The 14,578-nt window shown below is 43.4% G+C and overlaps 1 protein-coding gene across 1 annotated transcript in view; it reads right to left on the reverse strand.

Annotated features, from left to right (window-relative positions):
- Window positions 1-14,578, reverse strand: part of unc5b (unc-5 netrin receptor B) — a 50,858-nt gene that overhangs the window by 15,438 nt on the left and 20,842 nt on the right. Inside the window, exons 2-4 of the mRNA XM_072391221.1 lie at window positions 1,334-1,564; window positions 930-1,073; window positions 540-643 (exon numbers count right to left, since the gene is read on the reverse strand). Coding sequence (XP_072247322.1) covers window positions 540-643; window positions 930-1,073; window positions 1,334-1,564 — 479 coding nt within the window. The remainder of the gene's footprint in view (window positions 1-539; window positions 644-929; window positions 1,074-1,333; window positions 1,565-14,578) is intronic.

Here is a 14,578-nt window from a genome sequence, read left to right on the forward strand (position 1 = left end):
ACATGACCAATATTTATCATTTTGATTATGCTTGCATAAAGAGTTATTTTAATATCACATAATAATCATGTTATTAAAACATTAAAATGAACGTCGTGGCAATACATACTTACCTACATACTTGGCAGGCATTCTTACTTGAATAATAAAAATCTATAAACATGAAGCCCATTTGATATGCTTTTGTAGAGTCAGAGCAGCTCAGTGTTTAAGCACAACATGATGTTGATTTAAGCCTTTTGAGATTTGTTGCTGGAATAACAGAGGATATTATTCACTGTTATTTATGTGTTTTAATGAGGTTTTTGTCAGTGATTGCCCTTTACTCCCTCTCTTTTGGCGTTGTGCTGTTGCAGTCTGCAATGTGAAAATGTGTGCATCTGATTAGTTAGCTCTATGCTTTGATGTCTGTCTAAGAAGCTTGGACTTGCAGCAAGTGGCCTTACAGTGTAAAACATACATTTAAAACCTCGCTAACCATCGAAAAACAACAGCACAGCCCCAAGAGAGATGAAAAACAGCCAGAGAGAGACATCTACCTCAGCAGCGGGCATGCCTTCCGGGGGCCGACACTGCAGCAGCACCTCCTGTTCCAGTCGCACCTCCCTCCCCAGAGGCTCCTGCTCAAAGTTCTTCCTCAGGACTACAGGGGGCGACACATGTAGTCATCACTTAGTGGAGGATGCTTATTCAATAGCTGCTATACAAATTTGCACATATGCATGCACTCACGCATCACATTTTTCACTCTATACCCTCATAAACATGCAACATGCAACATTATCATGAGGGAGTAAGATGGAGTACTGAAAAAAATGTATTTGCATATATACTTAAGCTGACATATATAAAACATTTCTTTTTCCACTGTCTCCCCTCCTGCCATTCTTTTGCTCGGTCTGTCTCACACACACAGCCTTGATACTGACATGCAATGCGAACATAGGCTCGGTTGCTCTTTGTGGTGCCAGCCGAGCTCCAGGCCACGCACTGGCACCAGTAGTCCTCGAGCCCAAACAGCTCCTCCACCTGGGTCCTCGACACTGATATTTCCACCTCCCGCACCACCAGACCTGCGGAGAGATAGAAAGAGGGAGGGATCACTGAGGCGTGTTTTTCACGCTGCATATAAATAATGCTTTGGCTGGAGGCCGAAAGCAGTTAATGTGCACATAAAATCCTAAAGGACCTAATGGATTATGAAGTTAAAAATGATTTTGGTAATTGAAGATGATGTTTATCTCTGTAAAGTACAAGGTGACATTACTATGTGTGGGTATAGTGATGTTTACAGTTCTCCGCTGTGCACGTGTCAGTGTGTGTGAGTGTGCACCTGTGATCTGGTCCAAGCTCTCTCTGGTGATGTGATCGTTCTGATTGACCCATTCGCCATTACATTTGAAGTAGATCTGAGTGGCTGGTGACGCTCTGCACCTCAGCTGGACTGGCCGGTTCTTTACTATGAAGGCGTCCTCTGGTTCCAGCAGGAATTCTGGGAGGGGCTCTGCGGGGGCTGATGGGAAGGAGTCCGGGAGAACCTCTGCCTCGCTGTAGTCGCTGCTCTCTAGAAAAACACAACACAGAAAAAATGAAGATGCCTTTTCTTCAGCGGAAAAGCCGTGTGCAGCGGATCCGCGGGATAAGCTCTGTGGCACATCCCGGACTTGCACTTTAAGAAATAAGAGGAATTACAGATTTGTCCAATATGTATGAGGGTGCCTGATTCTTTTATGTGTCTAAATCGAACTTTGGGGTATTACGGTTTCTTTTTTTCTTCAAGAAGGCATTTAAGGTGTTGACAGTGTGCACCATAATGGAGGAGCGCTGTGACATTTAGTCTCCATGTATTGCCACTAATCTGTTCAATGAAGGCCTCCTACTTGGAAGGCTCTGGAAGAGTCCATGCTTCTCAGCTGAAGAGGAGAGCTGCTGACCTTCCACATATAGGTCTTGTTGATCACACATTATCCCCTGACATTTCCAATGTGACACATCCCTCCTGGCAGTGCTGCCAAGCTTCTCCTGGCAGGAGCAATGTAGACTTCCTGGCCTCTTCAGTCACGTTTTTTTACTTTAATAATTATGGGTACATTTCAAATAGAATGTCAGTGATGCACTGTTGTATTGTTTAGTACTAGAGCTCATCATTGTAGACAGATTATTGTATCTGTCCTGATAACTTTGCTATGTTCTACACTTTAAAGTACAATGTAGTACGTCACAGAAAACTAACACATACTAAAAAATGTATGTTTATATATACATATCTTTATACACAACTAAAGGGCAGTTTTAAAATGTATTTATTAAAATTTGGCATTATAGGTCAGCAGGTGCTATGGTACATTTTTACATTTTTACATTTTTATGTTGTGTTTTAACATTGTCTCTCTTTGAACTTTTCCCATCAAATTCCCTTTAGGTGAAACCAGGTTCCTATAAATTTTTGATAGCTCTGACCTTCCAGTAGAAAACTTGCTTCTGCTTTTGAAAATGATCTGAATTCAATAAGCATTAAGTGAAAGACTGGAGCAGAGTGCGGGGGATTGACCACGTTGGCTCCAGTCTGGAGATTCAGAAAAACTACAGGCAAATCCAGCTCAGTGCACTTTTTGTCTTTGCAGACACACACATCACAAAAAGCCGCAGTGTCACACTTCTTAAATTTAAACTTCCATTTAGTGGATAAAGAAGGAGGTGCGGGGAGAAAATACAACAGCCTGCGTACAGTGAGATTTAAACTGGGCAAATTTGTAGAGCTCCGTTTTCAAAATGTATCAAGCCCAAGCTGATCAGTTATTCCATCACCAGGGAGCAAGAGAAACTACTTTGAAAGTAAGATATCGCCTGCTAATATGGAAAAGCAGGCACTTTCCAATTCCCATTCCACTGTTCTGATTAACAGACTCTGTCTGGCGGAGCAAGAAGAAGCTGAAGCAGTACTACACACAGCTCAGAGCTCTGCATTTGCTGTGGCCGCAGGACACATGGAGAGAGGCTTAACCTGGGATGGACCCGTCATCCTGTATCTGTCCATGCTTTTCTCTGTTCTGGCTGTCACACCTGCTTGTTTTTCTTTCACTCACTACTTCACTAACCCGTAAGTCTGAATAAAACTCTAATAGCACTCCTTGTGTTTTACCCCTTCTAGACTCCAGTCCTGTGCAAGACTCACACCTAACAGCAATCACCAGTCATACAGAGAGGTACTTTGAGGTCATTTTTCCATATTATTGGTACATCTGTGTAAATATCTCATTGCATTGCAGTGATTCTTTCCACACAGAAAAGGTAATTTCCAGAAAAGTTGGGAAGTTTTCAAAAATGCAACTGCAACTTTAATCTGTAATTTGTTCATTTGTTTGAACCTTACAAGTACTAAAATGATTATTCTCTTCACTGACTAACTTTATAGTATTTTGAAAATATAGGCAAATCTAGATTTTGATGCCAGCAACTTGTACAAGAAAAAAAGTTGTAAGAGAATGGCAAAGAAAGACCGAAAGGTTTATAGAATATCTTAATTAAGAGCAGTTTTAGGTATCCGCCTGTGTTGCTCTAAACCCTCGCAGACAGACATTTTTTTTAGAGCAGCAGGACATAGGTGTCCTCCTCCAAAATACTAATGACACACTGATTCTGGATATAACACTATACGCTGACTTAATGTTGTATGGCTGGGAGCTTCAAGCCCTCAGGCCGCTCTGTATGAGAAATCATTATGATCATTACAGCCACATGGGCTCAGGAGTACCCTTGACCATTTTCACTCAGTACAGTCCACTGCTGCATCCAGAATTGTAACTCAGAACACTACGGAGCTCCCTGATCACAAGCTCATCTCTGATGGATGGAGAGACAGTGGGCACGTGTTCAGCGGTGTCTAAGTGTCAGTTGCTCTTTAAAGAAAAAACACAAGTAATGGTTCTACGTGCCAAAGATGTGAAAGACCATCCAAATCCAACAACTGTGATGATATGGGGGTGCATCGGTGTCCATGGCATGGATGACTTGCACATGTTTGAAAGTACCACTGATGCAGAGGAGTATATTGGAAAATTGGAGCGACATATGCCTATTATCAAGGCGACATCTTTTTCAGAGATCTGTAGTTATTTCAGCAGAAAAAGCTTCAGAGCTCATTCTGTACAACTTACAACACAGAGGCTCCACAGACTCACAGTGTGCGTGCTTGACTGGCAGCCCAGATCTGCTTCCTATTAAAATTTATGGCACATTATGAGGAGGAGACCCAGGTAACGACAGCCATAGACTGTTGAGCAGCTAAAATCTACTCACAGTAAGAACAGACACAGACAAAGCTGCAAGAAACATTATCCTCATTTCCCAAATGATTATAAATGGAACTAAAAGGAGTTGTGATGCAACACAATGGTAAACATGCCTATATCCCAACTTTCTAATGAGCCGCTGGAATCAAATTTTCTGGCTTTGTTTACATTTCATGAATACAATAGAGTCGGTCTGTGAAAACATTGAAAGTCATTTTCTTCTCAATTGCGTCTTAAGTAAAGGTTCAAACGAATTAAAATAAAGATTTCGGTTTTTGTTGCATTAAAAAGCCTCACAACTCTTCTGGAAATGAGGCTTGCGTATCTATTCAAGTCATTCATTTATTTTTCTTTTGGGAAATTATTTTCATATCTCAAATTATATTGTGGGAATATATTGCACTATGCAGCCTTATCTCACAGGGACGCAGCAGCAGGACAAACTAAGAAATGTAAACAAGTAATGGAGACTATGCCCTCACCCGCACAGAGCACTTACAGATTCTTGTATTCTGCTCCCACTCTGGCAGGTGTGTCCACACTGATGTACACTCACTCAATTAAGTATGTACAATACTGCAAGTCGGTACACGTGCACGTAAACACATATAAATGTAGACATACACAGTTGAGCGTTAACACATCTAAAAGTGAGGCTTAACAATGCACATGAATTGTAATCATCATTTTGATTCACTCCCTTTACTAAGCTGGCGCCGCCACTCTTTCAGACTCTGAATTCTCTGTCAATAACCAGTTGTGTTGCCACACCCCACCCCTCACTCCCGCTCTTTCCCTTTGTCCGGCATTGATCGGTCTGTGTTCAAACATCGGCTGAAAACACAGCCTGTCACTCCTCAGGCATGACGAGAGGCTGCACAGAGAGACAAACAGAGATAGACGGCGGTTCAGGCAGAGACAGAAAAGGAGAAGAGACCTGCATATTTGGATAAACCTCTCTCTCTCTGAAGAGTGTGTGTGTGTTTGTGGTCAGAGGCCTGCAGGGAGGCACGGTTTAATTTAAAAAACAAACAACAAAAAAACTTTTGGATGACAGAGGTAGGAGACAGACAACTTTTTTTCTCCCCCTTTCTTTATCTGGAATAATGAAGCTGGTGGGTTTAAAGTAGAACCTGTGTTTTGGGGCTTGCATACAAACATCCATCAGAGCTCAGCAGCTGGCAATTTGTGCAAAATGGAGGAGCCTTAAAGACGAGAACTCCTTGCTGTGCAGCACAGCGAGTCTTTTATTACTCTAATGACAGACAGCAGACAGCTCGACAGCAAACACAGACCTCTGTGTATTCTTTTCCTGAGCACACAATCATGCGAACAAACACACACACTTACATCCAGCCAGCAGATGACAACCTATGCTTATGCACTGCCTTCTCACTAACTCCTATTTTTCTATGCTGAACTCAATGGTAGCTGAAGGAGACTGGTGGCAGATTTTCAGTAAAGTGTAAAAGCCAGCCCTTTTCAACCAAAACTGTTCTAGTTCAGTTCAGTTCTAAGTTGGCTCTATGTCTTCATGTCACTCTTCCAATACATGTTTGAACCTCCCTCTGGATTTCTGCAGAGGATCGCTTTGCAGGGAGACAGATCTTCACAGACCACAGTGGGGTTTTTTTTGCTTGCAAACCGCATTAATATCACCAAGCACACTTTCTTAAACGACAATAGGCTTTTTGCATGACTGGCATTTTCAAACACTGACACGAAATCCCGTTCGGTGCTGCAAATAGGATTTATACATACTGTTTCGGACTGGATCTATAAATGTAAGTTTGAGATACCAATGCATGCGCTATGTTTAAAAAAATTAGTAGCAACAGCGCTTTAAAAATTCTGTTTTAAACCAGCAGCACATTCGGCAGCATTTAAAAACGTGATCTGTGTTTTTAGAACATTGAACAGAAGGAAAGTTAGAGCTGAGCACTGAGCTGCCTCAACTTCACATCTATGTTAAAGGTTAGTCTTGTGACCAACACAACACTGACTCTGGATTTTTATCCAGACATAACAAACATAACAACACTGTAGTTGATCAGGCTGGTCTCAATAACCTCGCCCCCACTCCAAGAAGTAAGTGGTTCTCTGCTCTGGCCCTGACACCAGACCCTTCGGCAGTCCACACTGAAACAACTGGTTCGAAGTTCCTGGCTCCGAACCAGGATGGCAACCACTTTGATCGAAGAACCCTAAGAGTCGCAATGACAGTGATGGAGCCAGGCTAAACGGGAGGGCAGGACTGCATGAGAGAGAGACAGAAAGGAATGTAGCCAAAGGTGACAAGTAGGGAGGAAAAAGACAGGTCAAGAAACCATCAAAGACAAGTGAGAAGAAGACAGACAATGCAGTACACACAGACACACACACACACACAAGCATAAACACACATACACACAAAAATACTGGATTGCTATCATTTCTGGTAAGGAAAATAAATAAGAGTAAAGTCTGTCTTTGTCTCCTGCCTGACTGAAACTGTCTCTGTTGTTCCTTCTGCATCTCATTCTTACACACACGCACACACACACAGAAGACTGTAATTTTCTTAGCCCAAGCGCCTCTAGCCAGAGTGGAGTCGTAAGCATCTGTACTTTATCATTACCTTTACAGAGTTAGTCATTACTGTCCCCTCCAGTGCCCTCGCCATCCCAACACAGCACTCAGAAGTTAGGGGGGGTAGAGGGGTGAGGGGGAGAAGGAAGTAAGAGAGAATAAAGGATATAACGAATTCTTCGTTACTTTGAAGCAGCCAAACAACAAAGACACACCACAAAAGACACAGGGTCAAGTTGTGTTTGGCAAGATCAAAAGTTTTTCTTATTCTTTTAAGCGTCCTTTAAGGTGAAATACAAACAACAAGACAGCATCCCATCCCCATGCCCCTCTTCTGCTTTCCAGTTGGATCTATGACACTGGAGTGCTTTTCTTCTTGCTCTCCCCTCACTTCAGTCGTCCTTCCCTCCTGCCTGCTAGATTCAAAGCGTTTTGTGCAGCTCCAGTTGACTTCAAATGACATCCTGCAGCCTTAAATGCAAACACACACATAGAGACGGAGCTGTAGCCCACAGCTATGAAACACAACCGTCTGGCTGAGCTCACTAAGGACAAACAGCTGTAAGGACAGACATTCAAACATGACAATGCCTCCGGTGACACAGCCAACAAGGCCAATTAATATAGTGATCAGCAGCTATTACGTAACATTGACTGGCTGAGATACAGATACATCATCCTCATCCTATCTACCTCATTACTGTCATTCTTGTGAGGAAGCCCCGCGGTACGACTTGCACATGCCACACACAGACACACAGAGAGGCAGGTCGAAAGAGACAGAGATGGATGGAGGGAGACAGTCTCTCCTTGCATTCCTTAAAGGACAATTACACTGAGTGATTGATATTCAGACTGACCTCATCCTCATCAGCCTGAAAAAAAACAGCAGCAGAGTGAAGAAACCAACAGGGGAAAAGATGAAGTGAGGACACATGAAGACTGGAAAAACCAAGTGTTGAGATTTAGACGGAGGTTTTGATAGAAAAATCCCTGTATGTGCGAGAGGGACGCAGACTTAGAGTGTGTGTGTATGTGTGTGTTGGCATCAGGTGACAGGACTGCATGTTGGAGCGACACAGCATCACTTCTCACATCAACAAAGGCAGACGGAGTGTGAGGAGTCATGCAGTTCACCCATCTGACTGCACACACACACCCACTCTAACAAAGTCTTACAATTTAAAGCAACACTTTGAGCGCGCACAGGGGGCAAAATTGGTCATCTTTTAATAGGAAATGCCATTAATTCACCAGTGACTAACAGACATGCCATTATTTTTATTTCATCATGAAGGCTGTGAGGCAGCGGGAGGGAGGAAGCAGTGGTTGACTTCCTGCTAAGGGTGACACAGATTCAGCTCTTTGTGCTCTCTCATGACGCCCTCAACATGTTGGCCCTGAAAGCTCTGGTTTGGGTATTTTGACGCCGCTAAGACGTGCACCTGGGGTGACTTCACATGGCTCTACAGTCTGTTTCTTTGTACTCACCATGGACTCAAACTAACAGACGTCTCTCATACCAGCAGGCACATATAGGCCTCTTCAGCTCCTTCAAGATTCTTGTGTAATGTATGCAGAGTTACAAAGTCTTCAAAGAGAGTCATTCTCCCCCACAGAAGATGCTGCACATTAACTGTCTGGAATGGCTGGTTTGTAGCTCAGGTTTTTCTCCCTTTTCCTGTAGGATCTCGGTGAAACACTTTTGCATTATGCCTACCCCATAGCTTGTTTGGTACAACCCAAATTAAGAAATTAAGACACTACCAAATATCCTCTACTACACCAATTACAACCCATAAATTGACTATGACTGAACAGAGTAGTCTGCATATTTAAGGTGGGGGAATGACCGTTTAAGGAAGATTATTTAATCATATGCACGTCTATACACAAAAACTGAAAGCTAAGACTTCCTGAGGTCATTCTTCACTTATGACTGGGCCACGTTTGCCTTTACCCTTCATTGACCATGCTAGGACAGACAGAGGTAGGTGACAGAGGGCTGGAGAGCAGATTGGCAGAGGCGAGAAGGCCGAGCAGGTGACGGAGATGCACAGTGACAGAAATGCTTCGCTTGTCCATCCAGCATGTCCGGGTGGCAAGAGGAGAGAGCCTGAGGACATGGTAACACACATGCACACGCGCACACGCACGCACAACAAATGCAGAGGCATGCAAGACCTCATTTACAGATCTGCTTGTAAAGAGAGTGTTATCTCATGCTCTTAGCTGCAAGGTGTGTTGCCCTAGAACCGTCTAATTGTAAATGAAGTGCGACCTGCCCTTTTTCAAAAGGACTCACCTTCTGTCTCTTTTTTTCACCCTTGAGCCTTTGGTGTCATAATAACACTTAATCAGCCCTATTGGAGCTTATGCCATGGGGAAACACACAAATACACATGTGTAAACATGTTATCCAACCTCACGGTTACAGACAGTAAATAACACACAATGAAAGAGTAGCAGTCAACAGTGTTTTTCACTGATAACTGGGTAAATGCTGCAGAATTGTGTGGCTGTTTCCCATCGACCTTCAGTGGAGGTAGGGCGGGAGCGTTCGAGACAAACTATGGATTATATGTAACCACAGTGTATGCAACAAACAGCCTACTCTAAGTCAGATTCTGTGACTGTTTTTGAATGTGTGGGTGAGTGTGACTTTGAGTGTGGGAGCACTAAGAGGATTTGGGTTTGTGTTGTAGCTGTGACTGCTGCACATTGATGCTGAAAGAGTGCTTTGTCACAGCTAGGGGGCGCCACCCCCTGCAGAGCTCATTAATCATTGCCCATCAAAAAGTGGCCCTGTGTTGTTTGTGTGTGCCCTGACGACCACCTACTGCATGGGAACACAAGCGTGCACAAGAAGTTCTATCAATCACTATCAGAAGTGGAGACAAGTAGGGCTGAGAGGGGTGAGGGCTAAGAGGGGTGAGGGCTGAGAGGGGTGAGGGCTGAGAGGGGTGAGGGCCGAGAGGGAGGAAGAGGAAGAGGAGTGGGTGAGACAATGATGTTTTCCTATTATTCACTCCAATTTATAGACCAACGTCACAACTATTATACTTGGAGGTCAAACTTGTAGGCTACAAAGAGACACTTCCTTTTCCTGGTTGTCCTTATGTGTCAGTAATGTTGTATGCGTGTAAGGCGCCACTGCACGGCTGCTTGATAAGAGCTGTGCAAATCTACCCAGAGTGCCTAGTGGCTAGTTGCCATGGTGGGCGTTCACATGGAGCCGGCTCCTCAAGAGGCATGCAGTCTACACAGCTATTAACACACACACACACTCACACAAACAAACACTTGTATCGTCTGTGGTCTTGTGCCACCTCACTTCCTCCTTCTAGAAGTCTTTGTTTAAAATATGTCCTTCTCTGCTCCTGATCATGTGACTGTGCGTGTAAATACGTATAGTGAATAGGTGAGCAGTACAGTGGGATGAGTGTTTGGAAACCAGGGCTGTTTAAATGGCCATAATTACATGAGAAGATGAGCTGCATTCCTTCCTGAGGGCAGACTGATTACAGGCCTCTTCTCTCTGGGTCCCTATAATTACCCACCCTATCCTGCCTACCCTCCCCTAGCCCATGCTTCACCCTCAATCCCACTGCACTCACACGAGTTTTGCTCGGCCTTGGCGGGGCAACAGTTTCCCCCCTCCCCGCCTCCTGTCCTCTGATCCACCTCTCTAACAAATTCTACAACACTCCACCTCCCCCTCCTCTCACCAGGTCACTATTCTGTCCTCTCTCATAGCCCCTTAAAACTGATTACTCCTCAAACACATACACAGACATCTGGAGACCAAACAAACAGCAGAGCAGCCTTACAAACATTGCTCTTTTTCAGATCTGTCAGACATTAAATTGTGCCTCTTTCTTGAATAAAAAAAAAAACGCTAACACTTCACTCAAAAGCTATAATGATGCATTCTTGCTGTCCATAGGCACATTTCTACAGCATGTAATTGTGTGTGTAAATGTGAGAAGATAGGTGGGGCCACTGTCAAAATGTGATGTTTATGGCCAATTCTTGAGAAGAGACAGCTCCTGCCCTGAAGGTAAATCCCTGCTTTTTCTAACCCTATTTTTGTCTCTCACACACTAAGAGTAAGGGTGGAGTCGAACACATGACCTCACACATAGACAAACCTCAACAAAACCAGTAAGTCCACGCCACTTAGGAGCTGTGGTAAGACTGGAGACACAGAGACAGCCAAATTACATGTTCACCCAAACTCCCACAATTGTTGCACTAAGCAGTCCCCGCTACTCTTTCATTTATCCTGAAGTAGCCTTTATAATCAGCAAAAGACCTGTCTACGTTCTGCACAGGTTCCCTGTTAAAAATTAAGATTCAAGTCATGTTTAAGATACCGTCTTTGGGAAGTGTCACGTTATAATGTGTTCAGTCACAAATCGTGAGAGGAGTCGGCCAAACGCGTCACAACATATGTGTTTTTTATTATATGATATGACAACTCAGATCCCCAGAGACAGGATGATGGCTGGATCAAACTTCCTGTACAAATCACATCAGACACCCTGAGCAGGTGATAATGAAGGGAGAGGAGAGTGTTGGGGGTGCTTAGTGAGCTGGAGAGAGAGAACTAAAACATCACAGGGAGAAGATAGATGGATTAAAAATGAAAAGTCTGGATCTCTTCAAGCATTATGAAGACAGAGAACAGAGGGAAGGGAGACAGAAATAGAGCCTGTCAGGAAGTAAAATTCAGGAGAAAGGACAAGAAAATGGGTGAGATGGAGGGTACATGCATGTAACTTGGCTAAAGTAAGGCAATGATGGAGGGAAACGGGGAGGAGGGGGAAGGTAAGAGAAAAATGAATAGTGAGGCTGTAAGTTTGACATGCAAGAAGGGAAGAAAGGAAGGAAATGTGGATGGATGGAAAGGTAGAAAGAGCCGAATAAAAACACAGAAGCAATTCTTGAATGGTGTGTGTATCTAAGTGTTAGAGTGTGTGTGTGAGATGTGGGCTTTGGCTATGGTTTCCACGATTGCCAGCGCTATTAGAGATGCCTGCCGCTGTAATGTGTTGTGACAGAGGCTGATTCTTGTGACTAACTGCTTTGGCAGGGGAGCTACTCTGTCATGCTAATGAACAGATGAGGAGATGAGCTGGATTGACAGCGGATCGACAGGCCACGCGCATGACCTCTCACACACACACACACCGACAAACAGAGAATTCAATGGTCTATGGGAGCCCGCGAGCAGACGTTGGTGTCATAAATGTGCACAGAGCTTCACACACACTGACATCTCCATCCCAACTAGTTTCCAAGGAAGTATGACAGAGGTGACAACACATGCGCAAACCAAAAACAAAGCACAATCAAACCACACATAAACACAGCGGGGTTGGCGTCACTCTGTTCCTTCATTGCGTCCCCTTGCATCAGAGAAATCCCTAGATATGGAATAGACAACAAGCAACATGCTGCAGGATGGCAGTGTGTGTCTGTGTGTGCTTGTTGGAGGCAGACATGGTTTGTTAGCTTTGTGAAATTCGCAGTAAAGCAGATAAATGTTTCAAGTCCTTGAAGAAATTAATATTTACAAAACGTGCTTGAGGATTAGATAAAATTTTATAATGACAAATTAATCAGTTTGCTGGTTAAATGGATGATAAAAGGCTTTAATTATGTCATTTGAAAGCACCTTAAGAAGCATCTTAGGAATAAGTCTTACTTAAAGTAGAGATAGAAAATAAAAATGAAGAAGGTAGAGATAGAAATAGACAGATAACGAGGACAGAGTGAAAGGTAGGCAAGGAACAGTAAAGATTAGGACCCTAATAAGCAGAAAATCCACGTTGGAGGAGATAGATGACGAGAAGTGATGTGGTGATAGCAGTGGAGGACAAATGGAGAGGAAGCAGATAGAGGAGAGATTCAATCTCCTTACTCTGCAGAATGTCAGGGTCTTGCAGGCAAAAAGTAGTCCTGTGCAAAGGCTAATGGCTCTTTTATCCTTCTGATCTTTTTCCTTCATTCCCTCTATACCTAGCTTCATCGTTCGCTCAAAATAAATTTCCCTCTCCGCCCTCAGCTGAGATACAGTTGCTCCAACCAGGCAATACATTCAACCAAGACATTTTGATCCAGAACACTTGCTTCACGGGACAAAATTTTCCTCGTGTATGCATTGATACAAAGTAATTCCTGTCAACATCTTGCAAAAAATAGCTGCCGATTTTGTATTTTCTACAATTGTTTTTGTAGCACGTTTTGTTTTTCCAACATTACAGGAAGCAGGAAAGACCAATACAAACTCAAACTACGCAGGAATTGGTGCAGTTCAGGAGGCGGGAGAAAAAAGCCCACAACACACCACTTGATTTCCATATCATCTTAGAGCAGTGCAGCAACAAAACATAAAAGTTACAAAAGCACAAGTATTTCACAGACTAACTTTTGGCCAGAGCAACTTTTCCACATCTAGCAATCTTTCCAACAGCTTGTGAAACTGGGAGAACTGGTAACTCAGCAGTGCATGAAGAGAGCATGGATACTGCTGCAACCTGTGTGCATCTCTTCTCTACTCCACAAATGTAAATCTTGTTAAGTTTCAGTTCAAAATATTGGTTCTTCCTCCTGCGTGATGACTCAGCAGTTAGACATCAATCATTCATGAGGCTTTGATTCTTCCCTGATGTCAAAGTTTTTTTGCTGTTCTCCACTGCAGCTGCTGGAATGTCTCCTTGACCCAAGGACAGGATGGAGAGCAGGCTGGGTTAGAAAAGAGGACAGCCCAGAGCCTCGAGCCAGGACCAGTATGACTGGAGCGGCAGGAATGGTGGTGATGGTGAGCAGTAATGAGGAGAGCATGACAAAAAAACCCCTTGGCATGGACAAATAAAGTAGGAGGCCGTGAGAGAGAAAAGTTTGCACGTGTTTATGTATATAAACTAAAAGGGTGAGATGGTGGGATGCAAGGAGAGGCAGACGGCCACCCGCCAGATGCCCAGGGCCAGCGTTGACTGTGTGACTAAAGCACGTGACGCTGTGATAATAATGATGAGAGACTTTGTCCTGATCTCTCTGGTTTCTTCTTCTCCTGTCGGTCTATCCTCCCACTGCTGCCCCCTGAAGCAGCATGTTACTTTGATCCTCAGCCTGAATGTGTGCACTTGGATCTGATCAGATTGACAAGCAGTCTTGTAATCATGCAACCCAATAAATGAACATTCTGATGTAGCAAGCACCTCACTCACACCACCGATTTTAATTCTTCTCTTGTATATATCCAAGGCAAGTAGTGTAGTTTTTGGTTAGTGGGCACAGTTCATTTTATAACAGCCATGCATAATAGTTTGATGACCCTAAGCAGAGCAAGTTATTTGCTCCAGTTAGTTCATGGAAACCTGCACAGCTCCTGAACCAGCTTTTTAAAATCTTTTTAATGTGTAAATGTTAGGAAAAAGAAGAATAAAACTGCATGAGAAATTAAATCTGAAACATTTTCACATTCTTGCCTGAAGGATTTCCGTTCCCCAACAGCATAGAGCCTGAATTTCTACATTGTTTGATAAGGCACCAATTGTTTTTAAAAAGGTGATAGATCTGGCAGGCCAATCACAGCATTTCTTGCTCCGGAACCTGTTTTCTTTGTTGTTTTTTTAAAAATTTATTATTCGGCTTTACTGGGATCTTGATTCTGACTTTTACACTTTGTGCTAACAAGCCAGATGGTTCCT

Source organism: Leuresthes tenuis, unplaced genomic scaffold (genome assembly GCF_036924035.1).
Source record: "Leuresthes tenuis unplaced genomic scaffold, fLeuTen1.0.hap1 SCAF_8, whole genome shotgun sequence".
Lineage (NCBI taxonomy): Eukaryota > Metazoa > Chordata > Actinopteri > Atheriniformes > Atherinopsidae > Leuresthes > Leuresthes tenuis.